This window comes from Ornithodoros turicata, chromosome 4 (genome assembly GCF_037126465.1).
Source record: "Ornithodoros turicata isolate Travis chromosome 4, ASM3712646v1, whole genome shotgun sequence".
NCBI classification, from domain to species: Eukaryota; Metazoa; Arthropoda; class Arachnida; order Ixodida; family Argasidae; genus Ornithodoros; species Ornithodoros turicata.
This window is the reverse complement of record NC_088204.1, coordinates 82,069,992-82,089,758: the sequence shown is the minus strand read 5'-3', so window position 1 is coordinate 82,089,758 and position 19,767 is coordinate 82,069,992. Positions and strand designations below refer to the sequence as shown.

Below are 19,767 nucleotides of genomic sequence, written 5' to 3'. Positions count from 1 at the left end.
CATCATCGCAAATAGCAAGCGAATCTGCTATTCCTCCCCTCCAGCTAAACAGCATAATCCTTCTATTCGTATAACACCGGCGGTCTGTGCCTTTTCCTACTTGATTCCGCAACATCCTAAAAAGGCGTCGTTCGGGTCCGATTACCAATGCAAATGTCACTTTTTCCACACTCGTTCGCCCACCGTACACCTCCTCTCCCATCCATTTCGCTCACTCTCTCAAAGCGTCGCCGGCGTTGCGCTAAGCCCGCTTACCGTCACCGGACGACATCATTCCCTGTGCTAAAGTACCGTGGGATATATCGTGGCTTCCCTGTGAACTTTGTTGCTTCTCTTTTGGGGTGGTGTCGCACCAGGAAGGAGGATCTGGCGGGTGGTGCTGATAAAAAAAAAAGACTGTCGATAAGAAAGCTGGTGCGTGACAAGAAGGTCTTGTGTGGTGCCTGAAAAAGATCGATAATTGGAATTCGTTCAAGATGAACTGGAAGCTGATCAGGATAATTGCGGTGAGTTTACGATTCCAGTGACTTCTGGTGGTAATTTTGAGACCTAGTGTCTGTAGTACTGTTTAGTTGTGCTGTTCAATGAGGGCGGCACGATAGTGATTATGATAAGTCGATGACGATAAGAATGCGAACAAGTTTTGCCATTGCGTCCAAACAAACGTGTAACTATGCTCGTTAGAGAAAGTTGTATTCAGTTATATTTCTTTTTTATATATTTTTTTGTCGCTTCGGACGCTGTAACGGTGTCAGAGGCGAAATGTGGGCAAGTTGGTAACAAATCATCATGAAAAAAATATCCGATAAGCGGAGAAGTTTATTTTAAGAAAAAAACTGACAGCGACTATTTAACAAATATGTGACCAGGAATTTGCTCAAGATTTTGATCATCTTTGGTGGTATGTAAATATTCCTACCACAAAACTTGGGGGTGAGGTCTTTGCGGGAGAGGGGTGCACAGGGGTGTGAGGGGGTTCTGAAAAAAATCCCCGGGTGCGTCGCGGCTCGTGAAATTTGTGCAGCATTTGACAGCATTTCTCGCATATAGCTACGCACTTTACTTTATCTTATTTTTCGTGGCTTCCGTACTTGCTGTGGGGGTCAACCCTCTTCTTTCCAGTTTCTTCGTAATCCACAATGGTGATGAGGGCCAGCCGTGATGCGCTTCCTCTAAACGATATTTCCTTCAATAAGTTCATTTACTTCGTCTGATAAGGAATTACACTGTACCCTTACACTGAATTTTGTAACGCTAACGTTTAGCTTTCCACTTGGGCTACCATACCGAAAGATGTAAACCCGTTCTGTGCAACCTCCATTGCGAATGCGCTCAGCTGACTTAATAAGTTAGCGCTGTTTCGAAATATTCGCTGGCTCAGGGAGTTATTTAGACAGAAAAAAACATGGAGATGACAGTCCCGACGTGGCCAGGACTTGCTATTCCGATATTCGTGGGCTGAGCGAAGAAGAAACTTGAATTGCAAAACCTAAGAAGAACACACAGCATGAAAGGCAAGGGGCGAAAGGCGGCCAATTTTTAGAATGACTCACTCGACTGAAACAGGACTCGAGAACGAGCGAGCGTTGAACGAGAAGCGATGCCCAGTCACGCACAGTTTGCACACGTGCATTCGTCAAGATATCACACGGTGGTCGTTCCTCCACGCGGTTGACAACGCACTGTCCTTCAGTGTGCGAAGCAGACTTCCCCCGCCATATTCATGTCTATTGGGCCGTCGAGTGCGGCTGAACGTCGCCCTTTAACCCTTTGTTCTGCTATCGGTTGAGCTCCAGCACAACTGAACGCTGTGCAAAACCTGCGCTGTCCGGGCCACCATTGAACAAATCCTCATGCGGCGCGCCGACAGTTCACGAATGAACGACACGTGAACTAGAAACCATCGGCAGAAGACCATTCAGCACATCCAAGGTTCTTGGACTTTGGCGAAATGCCGCTCTTCAGCGCCGGGCTTTTCTCACAGCCACTGGACGAACTCTAAGCCGTTGCCCAGATGCTTCCGTTGGCGTGTGTCATGCTCACTCATCAAATCATATCAATCCACGTGCCCCTATGAGGACTGCCCCGCAAAGCGAAGAGACACCCCGTGGTATCCTCATTCATAATTTAATTGTTGTTATTGTTGCAGACGCATTGCCAAATTTAATTTCCAAACCAGCTTAAAGATGTATTATGTGTCACGTAATTATGTTGACAGTGATGTCACGAGTGAGGAAACCACCTCCCGGAGAGCGACTTTTTATTACGCTTTGGCTGCGTTACATATGGGGTACTTTTTCTTGAAGAAACCCCATCGGTTCCATTGACCGGCAGGCATTAGTTGCAGCCACGATTTTTAACGGATTCCAGCTATCTTTTCCTCCTGTAGCTCTAAAGGGCTAAATGCGCCGGGAAGAGGCAAGCAGTAAGGGTGCCATCCGTGGATACGTCGTTTCGAGACGGACTACACGCTCACACACGTCCGCACAGGTTGACTTCTTTATTGCAACTACAACTAAACACAGAGAGAGAGATGGAGAAGGAAAGTAAACGGACACTCTCCGTGGGAACGATACGAGGATGGGAAGCCAAAGGAAGTTTATGTAAGTGGATGCTCGCCCCCAAGTGGTTCACAGATCGAACCCCAGACACTGAAAGCACATACGAAACGGTCTGTCTTTACGTTAGCGGAGAAGACGGCACGTACATATAAACACACGTTCATTTCTCCAACACCTCCCCCTTCCTGTCAGAGGAAGCTGATTACTAGACGGCCCCCTCCGCGGGCTGTGCAGATAAATACTCTTCTCATTCGGGTAAGTTGAACGTTACTTTTTCTCCTGGTTTTCACATTGAACCGTAAATAACGGAATATTTATTACACGTAGGACCTTTATTTGGTCTACTACTAAAACTAGAGTTGTACTAGAAAAGAATACAAGTTATGTTCTTCGTGCAGCAGAGTGCTTACGAATCTAAAATGCTTGCATGACTCATGAGTTAGTTACGACGAAGTTGGAGTTACTGCGTCCAGATAGTAACTGAGTTACAGCTAGGTTTCTTTTTTCTTTCTTTTTTTCTTTTTTTCGAAGTGTAGCCAGCTGCAGCAACAGTAAACGAGTTAAGTTGCCTTTTAAGAAGCAGTGCTTAATTTTAGCACTTGTATTGTCGAGTCGCAATGACATAGCTCCCTAAGAAGTAAGCTTCCATCGCTTCAGTCAAATGTCATTCAACAGGCAGGAGCTAGGCTTTCGCGGTATAACATTCTAAAGAACGACAAAGGGAGCTCGTGCGCGCAAAAATATGGCACTATCTGAGTGGCTTCGTCACAGTTCCATTTTACAACTACGATCGAGTTGCTTCCCCAGAAAAGTAACTACAGTTGCTGTTACAACTGTTATTACGCAAGACGGCTCTTCGCCGTCTTCTAAGCTTCATGAAAGAAACAAGGCCATGTGTGGAGGAAGGCCACGAATTGCGTAAACTTCACCTGCATATCCTGCTTGCGATCATAACATTCTACTCGCATGGCGGTAATCAGAATATGCTATAGATCAACAGCGCCTCAAGAAGCCACGGATAAACATACAGTTGGGTTAGGTTAGGCTATACATGTTGTTCGGGACGCCTTTCTTGCTTGGGTTATGGTTGGTTAGTGCTATGCGTGTGTGTGCAATACTTCTCGAGTAATGTCGGCCAATGAAATACAGAAGGACGATATCTTGTTCGATATTTCCTTAACTACGAGGCTAACAACATTATTCGTACCATTCTATCTAATGTATGATGAGGTTAACACTAATTTAGGGCTTTACGTCGCGAGACAACTGTGATCGATGAGGTTAGTTACCCGCTTGCCTATTCTATATTCGTCAATATTGCTAACACTTTAAAGGGTAGTTGGAAGAGAGTAGTAAAAACGTGGTCACACACGTGCATAACATGCCAGTATAAGTATAATTTCCTTTTATGATTTATTCGTTGAATGTACTAAGAAAGAGCTCAGTTTCTTATTGACGGTTACTAAGTCCGCTATAGGACGAGGGTTCAGGAGATGGTTCAGCTTTGGCAGTGGTACTGTCCTCAGCTCTGCTCGTGCGCGCATAGAGCACTGACAAGGCTACTGAGGAGAGCACTGATTCGTTTCCTCAACGTTCGTGCTCAGACCTGACGTTTTGAGAAAAATGTATTCCTCTTAATGGGGGCCTGCGCCCAAAGTCGTAGGGGATAATCGTAAAGGACGGCAGCGGTTGCATTCAAAGTTAGTTTTGCATCTGAGAGGAGAATATAGATGGACATCAGGGCAGGCATCTCAGTCAGTGAGGCGGCGAGAGGTCACGTGCTTGCGAGGACCAATAGGAATAGCCGAGGTCCTCGCTTCTCTGACGTCAGAGCTCGACGCAGAAGTTTCTTCCTATCTGGCCAACAGCGATACGTAGAAAAGTTATTATTCCTTCCTCAATAGTGTGCCGCGTAGGACAACGCCTCGTCATGGAATTATCCGATCGAGTGTCACCACTTTGGCTATTGGAGCGAAGCGTACTCCACTAATATCCAACAAATTTCGGTTATGCATAATGCAAACCCATCGCACGACGTGTGTCAAGTGCGGCTTTCAGACACATTCAAATATTCCAAGATGAATCACTTCTTTCATTCGTGTTTTCAGATCCCGATTTTTTCAAAATGGAAACATGAAGAAGAACTCCAAGAAATGGTGTCTGCTCGTCGGGGTATTCCTATCCTTCTCTCTCATTTACACCTTTCTCACTCGCCTGACACGCCATACAGTTACCATAGCAACCGACCCCATGACCATCCTCCTGTGGACGAAATGGTGCGGCAAGACATCCTACCCTTACTTCCCAGAGGACATAGTCGACGAGACCTGTCCTTATTCGTGCATCTATACCAGAGACCGCCGCAACATTTACACTAGCGGCGCTGTTTTGTTTCACGGGAAGGACATGTCGTTAGAGGACATGCCAGTGTATCGACATCCCGACCAGCGTTGGATCTTTTTCAGCCTGGAACCTCCGACCCACATGGCGTCCGCCATCCTGGACCGTCTGCGAGGAATCTTCAACGTCACCCTAACGTACCGTCTCGATTCCGACGTCCCGTCTCAGTACGGGTACACATTCGAGCCAAGACGAGCCAAGCCGCGAAAGCCTAAGGCGACCAACAAAACGGGATTCGCGGCGTGGTTCGTATCCAATTGCAAGACGCAAAGCCGTCGGGAAAGTTACGTTGCGGAACTGAGGAAGACCGTTCCCGTAGACGTGTACGGGCGCTGCGGCAATCTGACGTGCGAACCAAAAGCGTCCGATACGTGTTACCAGAAGATAGCCAACAAGTACTACTTCTATTTGGCCTTCGAGAACTCCATCTGCACGGACTATGCCACCGAAAAGTTCTATAGGCCTCTGAAATACGACATCGTTCCCGTTGTACTAGGTGGCGCCAACTACACGTCCGTTGCACCCCGTATGTCTTATATTAATGCTCTGGACTTTGATTCTCCCGCGGAACTGGGCAGATATCTCTCGTACGTTGCCGGAGACCGCGACGCTTTCCAGTCGTACTTGACGTGGAAAAGTAAGTATCGGTTAAAGTACGAGAATCTGGCCTGCAAGCTGTGTACAAAGATGCATAGTCTTCACGCGTCTGGGAAACTATTCACGTATTACGATTTTAAAAAGTGGCTCTACGAGGACGCCCGTTGTAGATCGTGGGAGAGGTCCCAGCCGTGAATATATATATATATTTATTTAAATATGAAGTACTGTCTGTAAGGGAAGCCCTGTCGTCGTATGTACCTCCCAACGCGAGAGCATCAAGAAATAAGAAGCGAGATATGTGTTAATTGAGAAGAGATTGCCACGGGTCGCCATTTTTCATCCCGTTCCGGACTAGACCCGGCAAAGAAAGACCAGGCCCACACGTTACGCAGATCGGAATTGCTGAAGTCAGTTACAGCTTAACTGCTCAAACTACAAACAGTCATAAAATCCTGCCTCCCGGATACAACAAACCCACACGAGTTTATTCGATTAGACATTTCTGACAAAGACATATCGATACCTATTACCTTCTTTATTCGCTGTTAAATACTACTGTGGAGGAAAAGGATACCATCAACGGACGGTGACGCAATACTCGAAGTACAGGGCCAGATGCGCCAGAGCTCATTTCACTGTTCCTGCTCTTCGCGAAACACTCAGTAAAACACATTGCGCACCAACGTTCTCCGGGTTGCGAAGTATCGCATCCATCAGTCATAGGGTATTATGAGGGCTCCATTCCTTCAAGAACGGTTTCTTTCTCTTTTTTTTCTTTTTTAATGCAAGTTGCTCAGTTCGTCTGTCTTCCTCAGAGAGCATTCGGAGCTGGCGGAGGTGTCCTAGCGAGCGGTGATGTGTTTCTTTTTTCTTTCTTATTTATCATCCGCAAGGTGATGCGCGTAACTCCCCCACAAATTCGCATGCACACACACACACGCGCAATTACCAGCATCTTTGGGCATTGGGTCAAACGCTCGTAGCTTTATAGGGTCATCGTTGGCAGTACAGCGTGGTTACGTGCTCACTTCAACGTGGTCTTATAAAGCTATGGACGAACCTAAACAGTGATTGGCCCCAGGGAACGGAAACTGAAACGGTATATTACCGAAATATGAGATGGCGCAACGATAACGAAAACGCATACCACGATACTCCGTTACCGGAAACAGAAACGGAAACGAAAATGATCCTCCGGTATGGAATTCGGGTAATGGCTATTCCTGGTGGGCGCAATGACATCAGTTACTTCCCGAATATCACACCAGAGTACGGGAAGCGCAATATGGGATCTTCACAATGCATCCGTCGCTTACGATCGTTCCAGTCCGCATAACTCACGACGCCAGCACATGTGACCTATATACAACAGATTCCACCACATACCACGAGGACGCGAGCCAATCTTTTTTGTTTTGTTTTAATACTGCGAGGTTTACGGATCCCTTCGAAGCGAAATTACTTGTGTACAAGACAAGTTCCTGAATTTTTTTTTTAAAGTCCTGCAAGATGTGTAACACCGAAGCAAAACCTTAATTGGGCTAAACGGTGTGCTGACAGAACTGATTGGGCTGTCCTCCCGCAGCTCTATAACAGCCGTTCCATTACCAGAAACTGATAACGGAAATGAAAATGTGCTCGTTATATGCTCGTTTTCATCGTCATCCCACTCACATATTAACCCACATGCACTGAGGTATGGTACCGCAATTGTTGCGGTGAATCACCTCATCCATCGTCATTCATGTTGTTGTTGCATGTTGTCCTTCTATGGTTGCCCATATAAAATCTGGTGAAATGATATCTGTACAGCTGTCGCAGTTTTTTATTATTATTATTATTATTTATGCACGCTTTAAAAAATATGCATCCACTACGTCACCTTGGCATGACCTTTCCGGTATATAAATGGACGATGGCCATTTTTAGCATACCAAAACGAAGGTTTGACGAGTCCAGGTTCATGTCTTCTATGAGGCCGCAGCTCCTAGGATCGCTACTTTCCCGTCAGGCATACGGCAACTGTTTCGTGATATACTGCTCTATCAGTGCTGTATTCAGAATCGCAAGCACGGCAGGGGAGATAACAAACAAAACAAAAAAATCGGAAGGAAGTATCATAATTACAGTCGGGGATGGATCTAGGGGGGGGGGGGGGGGGGAAGGTTCCTGACCCGCCCTCAATGTCTGTCGTTATATACAGTTTCAGTTGCCCTTATGTAGTGTAACAGGGTGCCCTCCAAGGCAGGACAGCTCCCTCAGACAAATCCTGGATCCGGGTGTTCACCCCCCCCCCCCCCCTCCCACGAAATGGTACCTTTGGTAGTTTACATTTGAAGGAGGGAGACGAAGGAGAATCCTCCTCTCAAGTAATGTCCCATATAGAATCCCTCCCGTAATAGTCTGGCTACGCCGCTGGTTACGTCCTACAACAGCTTTATGCAGAATTGCTGACCTGTGTCTGAAGATAACTAAGGCCCTCCCTGGGGGGGATCACGGGATATTTTATAGTGTCTGCGACTTCTGTCAGCATCGAAGCGTTGGCGTCGTTCCTGGATTATGTTCCTAATTAACAAATGCTAGGTAGCGTGCTACATGTAGCTAGCCATTCTACCAACTGCTGGTTAGGCTTATATTCTTGGACAAGTTCAAGTCATGAGTCGCTGAGAAAAGAAAACTCAGGCCTGTATGCGTGTTTCTATCTAAAAGTCACGCGCTGCACGAATCAAACACGCACAGCTGTTCGAACGGTTTTTCATTTTGCGTCCCATGGACATGATTATTTACACCGATGGAGGATGTTTAAATCCAAACAAAATCCAAGCTGTCTACTACCGAACTAAGTACGCTTGCATGTCCGAATTCAAGGCTGTAAGTCAACTTGCTCTCTACTGCGGCTTATACGGGAAATACAATTTCACAAAGCTTACAAACGCTCACAACTCTGATGCGTAATGGATACCAGCGCCATTTACATTAATCATCGACGTGCATGGCCTTATATTAATTTCGTTGTTTCTAAACACGCTAAAAGAACGTGCTTTAGTTGCTCTGCCGTAAATATTGTCAGGGAATTTAGTGCCCACGCTCCGCTCGTTTGGCAACACTGTAATAAACACTTTCGGCTTTTCAGTTTGCGAATGAAGACGCGCTCTCGCTCAAGTGTTCTTACATGACACGTGTAATGTAACAGGTAAACCGCATGCTGCGTAGGAAACCATCGCAGGCAAAAGTAAACGGAAACGAAAATATTCGGAATGGTGAAGTAAAGCCATCGTCTGCGCCGGTGTCGTCTGCGAGTGACAGCCCGGCGCGCGTGAAGTCGAATATCGAGCTACTATTTATAATACTATTGGTAAGACTGGATCCCATTTGGTTCTCGAAATTGATATCAGTTATTGCATACTCCTTTCCCACATTTGATCTGAGCTTTTTGCATTGATTAGAACATTTGTAGAGTGTTTCTTTTTGGTTATTCTCGAGCCGAGCCTATGAATAATACTTCGGTAAGTTCATGCTTTCTGCCAGTGTTCTCTACCTTTGAGGTTACAAGCACATAAAGGTGCCCGGCTCACAGAATTCTGAAACAGCTTGAAGAGCGCGATCAATGGTGTAAACTTTGGATTAGACAGATATCTGTCCCTTCACGACGGACGCATCCGGTGGACGTTTTTTGCGATATTGGTTTTGAAGTTAGCTGTATCGCAATCTCAGCATACGAATGGCGCGCTAGGTGCTGTTGAGGTGTCTTCTAATAGGAGATTTTTCTGGCACCCACACCGCTAATACCCCCAGCCCCATCGTTCTTGCACCCCCTCCCCTCCAAAAAATTATCAGATATGAATATAATATATTTTACCAAAATACCACAACATCATATACTGCAGATGTCGTACTCCTTTAAGATGAAAATGATATGGATTATATTGTACTTCACCTTCATCATATGACTGCCCACGTGTGCCAGTTCATAACCTGTACTTTACTCGTTCCAAAGTTGTTTATTCAAACCCCGTACTTCACACGAGCAGACTGATGTTATTTTACGTTACCATATTCTTCCACATTTTGGCAGGGCACTGGCTTTCCGTGGCTATGTTACGGACTCCATATTTGGCTATTACGGCCAGGATTAATGCCAGTCGCTGCATCGAGAACATAGACTTGCACTGAAACTGACCTCAATAGTGCTACTAAAAGGTAACTTCCGTGACTTCCAGGTTGGTACCGTCCTGATTATAGCGGGTGTCCTGCTCTATCTACTTCTGAAGAAAGACAGCACAGCATGCTACCCGTCGAGACGCGATGTGACGTGTTACCATGACAATCCAAGGCCGTACCGCTATTACAGCACAAAGACAGATTACAGGGTTCTGGTGGAAGACCAAAAGCTCAACAATGTTGCAGAATTTGTTGTACCTGGTAAGCACCTCGTTTGCAGAGTAGCTCGTGATCCTTATATACAATAATCGACCAACGAGGCGATCAGTGCATAATGCAGCATTTGTTTTTTGAAGTGCCACCGCAAACTAAAAAAAATTATATTTCTTGGATTTAGTTTTATAAATCAACGTGATTCAGATTTAGTGCACGAATTATAAATGCGGTCAGTTAACGTTACACATTCCCACAAATTGTTCAGAGGACTATAGCTACGCTGCATAGTTTCGATGTAGTATGATAACCAGTGATGGCCAGTAGTTAACTACATGTAGTTAAACTACTAGTTAAACTACCTGATTGTAGTTAAAAAGTAGTTATGAACTACTTGCAGAAATGTAGTGGCAGCTACTAGTTAAACTACTATTTTAAGTAGTTAACTACAGTAGTTAGGTTACTGAAGGCGCCAACTACTTCCGATTTTGCCGCAAGCTTTACGGCACGATTGTGCTTCTGACTTTTACCTTGAGCTACTTGTTTGATGAGAACGGAGGTGCAGAGCAATTGTGTCGTGCGTGTGTACTAAATCTTCACTTTTAATGCTTGTCAAGTGAAGCCTCACTTGCTGCAAAATAATTCTGCAACTTAGTTTATCGCATAGGCACAGAAAGAATTTCGCCGCAAGCCTTGTATTTGACGATCGTAGCAACGGCTTGAGCCAAAGTTTATCATTGCTCGTGATTCATATTTAGGTGTCCAAGAACACTACAAGGGATTGGTGTTGATGGACAACATTAAGTAGTTATGGATGTAGTTAAACTACATTGCAGTAGTTAAAAAAGTAGTTTTAACTACTCCCCTGAAAAGTAGTTGAACTACTAGTTAAACTACTCAATCGCAAAGTAGTTAGTAGTTATAGTTAAACTACTGTAGAAGTAGTTAGTGGCCATCACTGATGATAACTATAGAAATTGGTCCCGTATGGCAGGTTGCAAGGCACACGCATTATTCCTGTTACAACGGCATACCACCCGGTACCCGGATCGTGACAATATCATAGAAATGGGAGATGGACTTCCCAGGGTCCTTAGTGCCATCCAGGATGCTTTTAAAGACAAGAAGAGTAAGTTCACATTTTCCATTCGTAACTTCATCTTTGCAATCGCTGCACGTGCAAACATTGCCTATTGTATTTTCTCAGCCTATTCATTCCCCATTCTACTGTATTTCTATTGTATTCTCGTGTTATATTGTATCGTATTGGAATCTAAAAAATGTTCTACGTATAACTTGCATTATTCGATATCACGCACCATATGCCATATGATGGCGCGAAATTCCTGCCTATCTTCTGATCAGAACATGGCACAAACTATCTGTAAACCAGACCATCGTGGTGTGCATTTAGTAAGTCTCCAAATCCAATGGTCCGCCTAGCCTATTGCAGACCATTAACGGTGCAGCCCAGCATTGTCCTCCGGGAAATGTGTGTGTCCCGTAATTTTTGCGCACAAAAGGAAGACCTTCTTTTTGTGTAAAAACAATTTGTCACATTTCTTATTGAAAAACCTCGTTACTCCGCAGTTTACTTGCTTGCTTCAGTTACTTGACAGTTCACTTACTCGCTTCAGTTACTTCACAGTGTCGGAAACAGATCTACGTCAGCTACAGCAGTGACTCTAGACCATGCTGCCAATCAGTCGAACAAGATATGTGTCATACTTACACATGATACGTCAGATGATGTCTGTCCAACTCACTTCATCTCGCATGTGTGAAGGCCTACAAAATAAATAGAAAATGAAAATAAGAGAAGCAGTTGAGAGATCTTAATATTGACACTGACACATAACTCACGTTAAACCTTGTGTCTGTGCCTATTGGTTATTGGAATGGGCTATTGGCAGTGGACAGGTGTGGTGTTTAGTTTCAACACAGAAGTAGGATGCAAGCAAGCTGGTGTAAATCCAAAGAGGGGAACATTTCCTCGGGACTGAGGAAAAAGAGAGACTCCAGCAATAAAAGCTGGCAAAAGAAATCCAGTCAACAAATGAACTTTCTTGGGGGATCTTAGTTCTTATTACCAAGTGCAAAATGTGTTTTTATGTTGTTTTCCCATTCTCTCTAATAATTCTCTCCGATTACCTGCACTTTCTGACAGAAAACGCTGACTCGAATGCCTCTCTTTCAGCCCACATCTGCCCAAAAGACGTGGAAAGGTTAGGAAACTGGACGCCCAGTTTCGTCCCGGACGATGACAACCGGATATCCAAATCGGGCGAAGATGTTGTCTTTGAGCAAGGTACCTGACTGCAGGATGCAAACGCAAAATATGAAATTTTCGTAGCCCAAAGGCTATACTAAAATAGATACTTGGATAGATGCTTCCAAAACTATCATTGTCGTCACCCAAGCAGCACAACAGCTTGGCCCAATATTGAACTAATATTGGCAATGTCGGCCCAATATTGGACCGATATTGCACAAATATTGCCAATATCAGTCCAATATGTATTGGTCCAATATTGGGCCGTATTGCCAATATCAGTCCAATATGTATTGGTCCAATATTGGGCCGGTATTGCCAATATTGGACCAATATCGGGCCAAGATGTGCTGCTTGGGCATCAACTTTTCCCAGATGTGGTGTAGAACCCTGATGGTCCTTTAATCGTAATTTGTTTCATAATATTTTTACAAACTGTCGCTGCATATTATATTTTTGCGATTACACGCTGCACTGTACTACAGCAGGGCCCGCTTGCGCGGAACTCTTTTGAGTGCACCACTGAAACGGGAGTCACTCAAGCCCATTGACAAGCAAGGCTTGAGTTTCAGAGCTTAGTGCACTCTGAGCGTTCAGATACGTTAGACAGAATCATGGACACTAACAGAAAACCTCAAAACAATCTGGTCAAATTTTTATGCAAATGGCTGCGTTTATTTTTAGACCTCTCAAATGATGTCATTATTGCATTTGCTAAAAGCGTACAGCGGAGGGAAAACAAGTACTTTCCGCAGATGTTCCCACTCAGTTCCGGCACCAAAGATCTCTCTGACGGGCAAATTTAATCCAGACTGACCGTGATGGCACTGCTCATCACCATGATTGTTACGCAACATAAGGTCACTAACTATAAAAACAATAATCGTACCTCTCCTCATTTGCATAACGCACGTTGTGTATACGGGCTAATAATAAATTGTGCAAACAGCTGCGTGAAAGAATCCCACATAATTTAACCAGCGTGCTACAGTTCGCAGGTTCAAGAAGCGGTTCCCAACGCTCTTTGAAAAGCCCTACGACCCGAAAGACTACACGGTAGGGTTCACTAGTCGAAACCGGACGTTGGAGACAGCAAAGGCATTTCTTCGAGAACTACTGACCAAAGAAGGTGGGCTATTTCCTCTAGTTACCTTTGCACCAAAAGCTTCAAGTCATAAGCATCATTTCTCTCTCCCCCTCTCTTAACTTTTTGCGTCTCGTAGTCGTTTGTAATGCGCAATATTTATCCGAACGGGGACGACCACGGGGCAATATTCTCCATAAATAAGTGGTCAACCTGCAATCGTGAAGAAAGTGCAAATATGACTCGGCAAGCCGATCTGGCAACTGTGGTCTCTGCAACGTCAGACGACGATGCCGTTTGTGGCATCGAGGTGCAAAATTGAGCGAAATTGAAGAATGCTGCAAGGTATAACAGTTTGTCTCGGAAAAACTTTCCTCCCTCTAACGTGTGGGTCGAACTGTATTCCTTTTTCCTTTTAAATTCTGGGCAGTTTCCATCAATTTATGTCACTGTCACGTGTTATTCAAATTTCTAGACTACGAAAGAGCCGTAAATAACCTCGGCGGCCCTCAAGATGCACTTCTGCAGTTCCACAAGGAATGTAGTAAACGGCAAAAGGTGAGTTTCAAAGCCCGACACATTGTAACATTTTGTGGTCCTTCTTCCGTCTATGTCCTGTGATCCTTGTCTCTGTAAATGGTTGTTCAAAATGTGCGGTTCAGTGGCGTACCCAAGGCGGGGTGGTTGGGAGATTCAAACCCCCCCCCCCTCCAAAATTGTACCTTTGGAAGTGAATTTGGGAGAGGGAAAGTGAGGGCGAAACCCGCTCCCCGATGAAAAGTTCCCATAGAACCCCTCCCGAAATCTAATGGTGTGGTTCACATAATGGGTTGGCACTTCTCTAGAAATTAGTTCAACATCGCATCATCGTAGGGCTTACTAACAGTATATCATTAAACGTCAGCATCATATTCAGTCATTCCGCATCACATCAATCATAGCCCAGTAGCATAGTCCCCCCAACCATTCCTTTCATTCATAGGGCACTTCAGAGAGGGAAACGAGGATGAAATCCTCCTCCCTCATGTGAAGTCCCCCATAGAGCCATCCCGAAACGTTTTCCTGGCTACGCCACTGTCATAACCCATCACTCAACATCACATCACGGCCAATCATTCAACAGCGCATCATCCCTCGTGTTGTGATGTGACGGAATGATGGCCATGATGAGCCAGAATTGGCTGACCTATTGTTCAGACTGACAGCTGAGGCATTAAAACCCAAGGTCACTTAGAATGAACATAGAGGATGTGTTGCAGAAAAAAAAGTTGGCAAATGACAAGGCAACTGAAGAGGTTGAAAAGTTTGAAAAGGGAGCATACATGAAGGCTCTTCTGGACACTGTTTCCTGGAGGCTCGGAGTCAGCATCAACAGAAGCACGTATCATTTTTTCACTTTGTTGTCTCCGCATTAGTGCCTGCGCTAAAAACAGGGCCAGAATGTTCTGGGTCAAACTCCGTTGTTCTCCATATTTACTCGACATTTGCAAATATACTCGAAATGACGCGGTGCTTACTTGTCAAAAAGGAAAGTACTTTACGCAAAACATCGCCAATCTGTTTTATCGTTCGCTTATCAGTTTTGTAACGCAATACAATATGAAACCTATATATACCCATATTCAGTCGTAGTAGTCGCAGGAATTTGCAACGAGCTAGCACAAGTTTGCGAGCCTGCACTGCAAGTACAGTCAAATTCCTTCGGAACAAACACTTTATTATCCAAAAGAACGCTACAACGAATTTTTATCTTGACAGACCTCCGTAGGACTAGCGTAATTTTCGCGCATTTACAACGAATATGAGGGAACAGCAAAGTGATCTTCGGGTCTGTTTCACGAAGTTCTAACCCATACGAAGAAGATCCGCATCAGAACAGCGAACGGTATGTCGCGCCCCCGTCTGTTCTCTCCCGGATGGGACTTCCCATTGCTTCCGGTCACCACCAAAAAAATAAGGTCAACGTCACCGACGCTATCACAAAGGGCAACCAGTAAAAACCCGCATTTTTTACCACTGACTCGCGTAACATGATGCCATGCAACGTGCTAGGGGAGAAGATTTCTGTGCTCGAAGGAATTGACGGTGGACAGGGAAAATGTGTGATGTTGGGAAGGATTCCGGTTCGTGCGTATCATACTACGCCAACTCCAACTAGTTTAATGCTATTTTGAACCCTACAAGCAAGTAGCAGACATATTTTGAAGACGTCACCAGCCCATTTTTGCCGAACAAATGTCGCAATCATGCTGTAGTGGATCAAAGCTGATACAAATACGTAGGAATAAAAAGTTGCTACATGAAATAAAGATTATGTTTCGTTTGGCTTCTTACTTGTGTTTAGGAGAGGTTAGTCGAGACAAAGCTTTCTAGACTACGTCTCACTATGCCCTATCCCTACTCGTAGATATATACGATTTTGTACCACCTGAATTTGGTGCACATCCTCTTCAACAAATTTTCCTCAACAACGATACTTCTGCACGACCTCTTGAGTTTCGTTATAAAGGAGTTTGACTGTACTACAAGGTGCGAAGGTCATCGGTTGGCGTTGCGGTCAGGTGCGGTTGCCAAAATATTAATCGTAAAAATTTGTTAGTATAAAAATTATAGCATACTGATAGCTTGTGCTTCGTGTACGTCATCGCAAAGACCAATTCCGCATATTGGAGCGCAATAACAACCGCAACCGGAGTTTACTTTTCCAGAGCATCCTGTCCGCCATTTCTGCAGAATCCGCGCGCAGTCGTAAACCTTGCGACCCTCAAACTGTTTGAATACTGTAGTTTACGTTCTGTAATTTCACGGTGCAATATCATTTTTGCAGCCTCGCTGAAGATGATAACCAGAGCCTGCATGTTTGACTATGCAATTCTGAACGACTCCCCCTGGTGCACGGCGCTCACGGAGGACGATTGGAAGGTCTTGGAGTTCAGAGAAGACCTAGACGACTATTATAAGGACGGTTACGGAAGGGAACTCAACTATGCTCAGGCGTGCCCCGTCGTCAGAGAGCTTATCTACAGGCTAAGGTGAGGGGAAAAAAAGTTTGCGAAGGAAGTAGCGAACTAGCGCAATACAGACTGGGTACGATGTACAGGGTAACAAGGGCCCAGATAGTAAGAACACAGGTACGACCGTCGCACAAGCTTACTTTCATCCACCTTCACAATCGCAGGAATGCGTCGGAAGTTCCAGATCAACCGACAAAGATGCTCTACTTCTCGCATGCCGGCGGATTCAAGAAAGTGGTCGCGCGGATGGGTTTCCTCCGCGACGAGTCGCCCCTGCGAGCCGACCAGTACTGCGGGCAGACATCCCGCAAGTGGCGTTCGAGCTACATGTGCCCTTTCAATGCCAACCTGGCCTTTGTACTCTACAAGTGCAGTGGTGCGGAGGACGATGTGGTCGCCACGTTTCTCAACGAACAGCTTCAGCAAGTGCCCGGGTGTCCGTCCATGCACTGTCCGCTGAAGACGTTCGTGTCCCTCTACGGAAACGTCGCGGAGACGTGTTCGTTCGACGACATTTGTGGCCTCGAGTAGTATAGTGTGACGGGAGTGTTCTAGGTGCTCAAATAATTTCTCAGGAAGATGTACAATGTTGCCAGACCCACTTTGTGGGTGGGCGCAAAAATTGTCCCGTTTGCGACGCTGCACTATTGATAAAGAAATATAGGTACTACAATTACCTTGCCACTTTTGTGTCGAAGCTTCTAAGTCTAGATGTGCAGGGCCACCTGTAAAGAATCGCTGTGAGATGGTTGATACGCATTTTAGTGGCATCGTATGCACAGAACTTGCGCAAGTAAGCGTCAGGGTCATTGTCACGTCACACATTTGTGAGTTTGAAGACAGTTGGAAAACTTCAATCTTTTTATTTATTTAATAATTCTTCTACTTTAAGTTGGACAAAGTTGGAGACTGAAGATGCATATCTGATGAAGTGCAGCAAAAGCAAACCAACGGGCATTATCGTTGTCAGCCATGTTTCATAGTACCAATTACACGTTGCCATACTGTGTGCCAGTCATGAACAAAGAACTAATTATGTAGATCAAGCCCTGTAAGCCAAGGCTATACAGTCAAACTCCTTTACAACGAAGCTCAGGGGACAGCAAAAAAAGTTCGCAGTAAAGCTATTTTCGTTAAAAAGGATGTCCATTATTGGACCTATAGGCTCCAGCGGGACCGCAAAAAAATTTCGCTGTAGTGGTATTTTCGTTAAAAAGGTGTTCGCTATAAAGGAGTTTGACTGTAATATATTCTTTGAACGTTTCATTGCAGTGTATGATAACATTTTACCACCACATTTTACCATACTGGTCGCGTGGCTCAGCAAGTAGCAAGGTTTTCCATGACGTGCTTTTCCCCTTTTTTCTTCTTTTCTCATGCTTGGGAGAGCTGTAGCTGCTTCTTAATGTGAGCAATGTCCAAAAAACAAGATAGAGGCAGAAATCGTTTTGCACGCTGTCAACTACCTTTTATGAACAGTCTTGAAAAGTGGAAAATTTTGTGATCTGGTGAAGGTAGATCAGTGATTTATCCATACCCCCCTACCCACCCCAACTCCCCCTTGAACGTTCGGCAACACCCCCCTTTTCGACCTGTGCACCCCCAATGGGGGGGACCCTGCTATGTCAGCTTTAGAAACATGTCAGTAATGATATGTAAAGCTGTTATGACATAACTGTAATTATGACCCCCGCCCGTGCTTGGGCTTCTGAAAGTAACACTGTGGTAGATTGAACCAGAAGCCTTGGGTCTACTCCCAACAGCCATAGCGATGGGGGGGGGGGGGGGGGGGGCGAGAGGGGCAGCCACCCTGGGCGCCCTCGTCAGAGGGGGCGTCGAATGGCAAGCCCTGGCAGGTTGGCTGGACACTATAGAGCGGGAATGAAGAGAATTTGAATTTACGATCTCGGCAGTGCAAATAAGCGTTTTTCTTTTCTTTGTTTACAGAGCTTGTGATTGAAGTGAGGGAGGGGATTGTGTCCAGAAGTACAGAAGCTATAAACACCCTTTGAGCACATTTCTGTAGCAAGCATAGTTTACAGAAAAAAGGAAAGTATATTGAGAAAAACGCCGTTGCTGCTTGCGTGAGATTTGTGCTCCCTGCTGTCTAGAGTTAACACTCGGTTGCTTGGAGCCTTCCAGCAGTGCCTTTGCAGAGGATGATCCGTGTTTCAAAGTCCCGCAATGACTAACGTGACTTAATTATGATATCCGGAATAATACTTGTAACAGATTAATATTCGTGCACAATAATGTTATAGGATGCAGTATTTTATGATATGAATATTTTGATATCAGATATCATCCCTATGACCAGCACTGTTATTCTGCTAGCAATCAGTACGCGCCTCCGAATAAATCAGTTTTTGAAAGAACATCTATCACTCCTGCTTATTCGCCGATTTCTGGTCTAATGCTTGGTGTAGGTGCGGCTATAGGGTGATATGTGCCCATCTGACCATGTTTGGGCCTCTCGCAGTTTTTCCTGTGCACCAGCTGCCGCTGCCTCATACTTGTGTTCTATGTGTGTGTGTGTGTGTATGAGAAAATATGTACGCAATAATATGAAGAGAGTGAGTATGGGGGGGGGTTCTGTTCAGAAAACAGATGCTGCTGAGCAGGACGAAATGTAATAAAGAGCTTACCGTATTTGAAAAAAAAAAAAAAAGACATGCCAGCGTAGCATAGTGGTTCATGCACTCGACTGGCAATCAAGATATGCATGGTTCAACATCTGCCTCTGTCTGGCTTTTTCTACGGCTGCCATATTTCAGTTGTACAAGTTTCCTTTTTGATGTAAGCAAGGTGGTACATGAATACGGATATGTGTTTTGCCAGCCGAGCTGTACTGGGCAATCTCAGAAATGTCATGGGGTGTTGCAAAAAAAACAGGGAGCGTGTACACCCTCTGCGCTGGGATGTACAAGTATGTACAAAGATGTACAAATATTTTTGTACATCTTGAGCCAACATACCATAAAACCAAATGAGCCATGTTGCAATACTAAGTATATTATTACATTTGGTCTTTATTCGCAATACTACTACATAATGAGCAAGCATATTCCTAATCATTGTTTCTCTTTGTATTACCTTTATTCTTTGTGGATGAAGTGGCAGTTCACATCTAGAAGAGCAAAAGAGGGAGACCACTTTCCCTTCTGCTTTCATGTCCAGTTCAGGGTCAGGGGGGCGCAGCATGAAAAGTACTCGTAAGTAAAAGTAGCTCGGTCTAATCCCCCGTGTTCAGGGGTATATACGGGGAACTGGATGTCCTGACACCACCTCAGCAAAAAAAAAAAATTATATATATATATATATATATCATGGTCGATCCATTGGTGGATCAGACGGAAATGCGTCAGCATTAAAACTTGGAAACGCTTTGGGAACCCCCCTTCACAACGCTACACAACCCTTAAACGACCCTTCACAAACGCTAAGGCAACACAGCGTCCATAG

General features: G+C 44.9%; 2 protein-coding genes and 1 long non-coding RNA gene across 6 annotated transcripts in view; 2 read left to right on the top strand and 1 right to left on the bottom strand.

Moving 5' to 3' along the window:
- The window catches only part of LOC135392134 (uncharacterized), a 40,945-nt gene that overhangs the window by 18,285 nt on the left and 2,893 nt on the right, over positions 1-19,767 (bottom strand). The window contains exon 3 of the long non-coding RNA XR_010422169.1: positions 11,668-11,723. This is a non-coding gene — a long non-coding RNA (uncharacterized LOC135392134). The remainder of the gene's footprint in view (positions 1-11,667; positions 11,724-19,767) is intronic.
- Positions 223-18,680, top strand: LOC135392132 (multiple inositol polyphosphate phosphatase 1-like). 4 transcript variants are annotated; one of them, XM_064622819.1, is made up of 9 exons: positions 223-506; positions 9,782-9,983; positions 10,930-11,064; positions 12,133-12,243; positions 13,199-13,336; positions 13,767-13,849; positions 14,551-14,668; positions 16,119-16,323; positions 16,470-18,680. In XM_064622819.1, exons 1-9 carry the CDS (start codon positions 477-479, stop codon positions 16,834-16,836), a joined length of 1,389 nt encoding a protein of 462 aa, XP_064478889.1. In that variant the 5' UTR covers positions 223-476; the 3' UTR covers positions 16,837-18,680. The 4 variants fall into 4 exon arrangements, with proteins under 4 accessions (XP_064478889.1, XP_064478888.1, XP_064478887.1 ...); XM_064622818.1 differs by lacking the exon at positions 223-506 and adding an exon at positions 8,302-8,432; XM_064622817.1 differs by lacking the exon at positions 223-506 and adding an exon at positions 8,657-8,916.
- LOC135393555 (alpha-(1,3)-fucosyltransferase C-like) lies at positions 2,711-7,370 on the top strand. The gene is made up of 2 exons (XM_064623964.1): positions 2,711-2,816; positions 4,670-7,370. The coding sequence occupies exon 2, from the start codon at positions 4,695-4,697 to the stop codon at positions 5,751-5,753; it is 1,059 nt and encodes a 352-aa protein (XP_064480034.1). The 5' UTR covers positions 2,711-2,816; positions 4,670-4,694; the 3' UTR covers positions 5,754-7,370.

Coding starts and splice junctions, on each gene's coding strand:
- LOC135393555 (XM_064623964.1), top strand. CDS start 4,695: ATGAAGAAGAACTCCAAGAAATGGTGTCTGCTCGTCGGGGTATTCCTA.
- LOC135392132 (XM_064622817.1), top strand. CDS start 8,764: ATGCTGCGTAGGAAACCATCGCAGGCAAAAGTAAACGGAAACGAAAAT. Junction 9,984..10,929: donor TGCAGAATTTGTTGTACCTG/GTAAGCACCTCG, acceptor CCCGTATGGCAG/GTTGCAAGGCACACGCATTA. Junction 16,324..16,469: donor GAGCTTATCTACAGGCTAAG/GTGAGGGGAAAA, acceptor TCACAATCGCAG/GAATGCGTCGGAAGTTCCAG.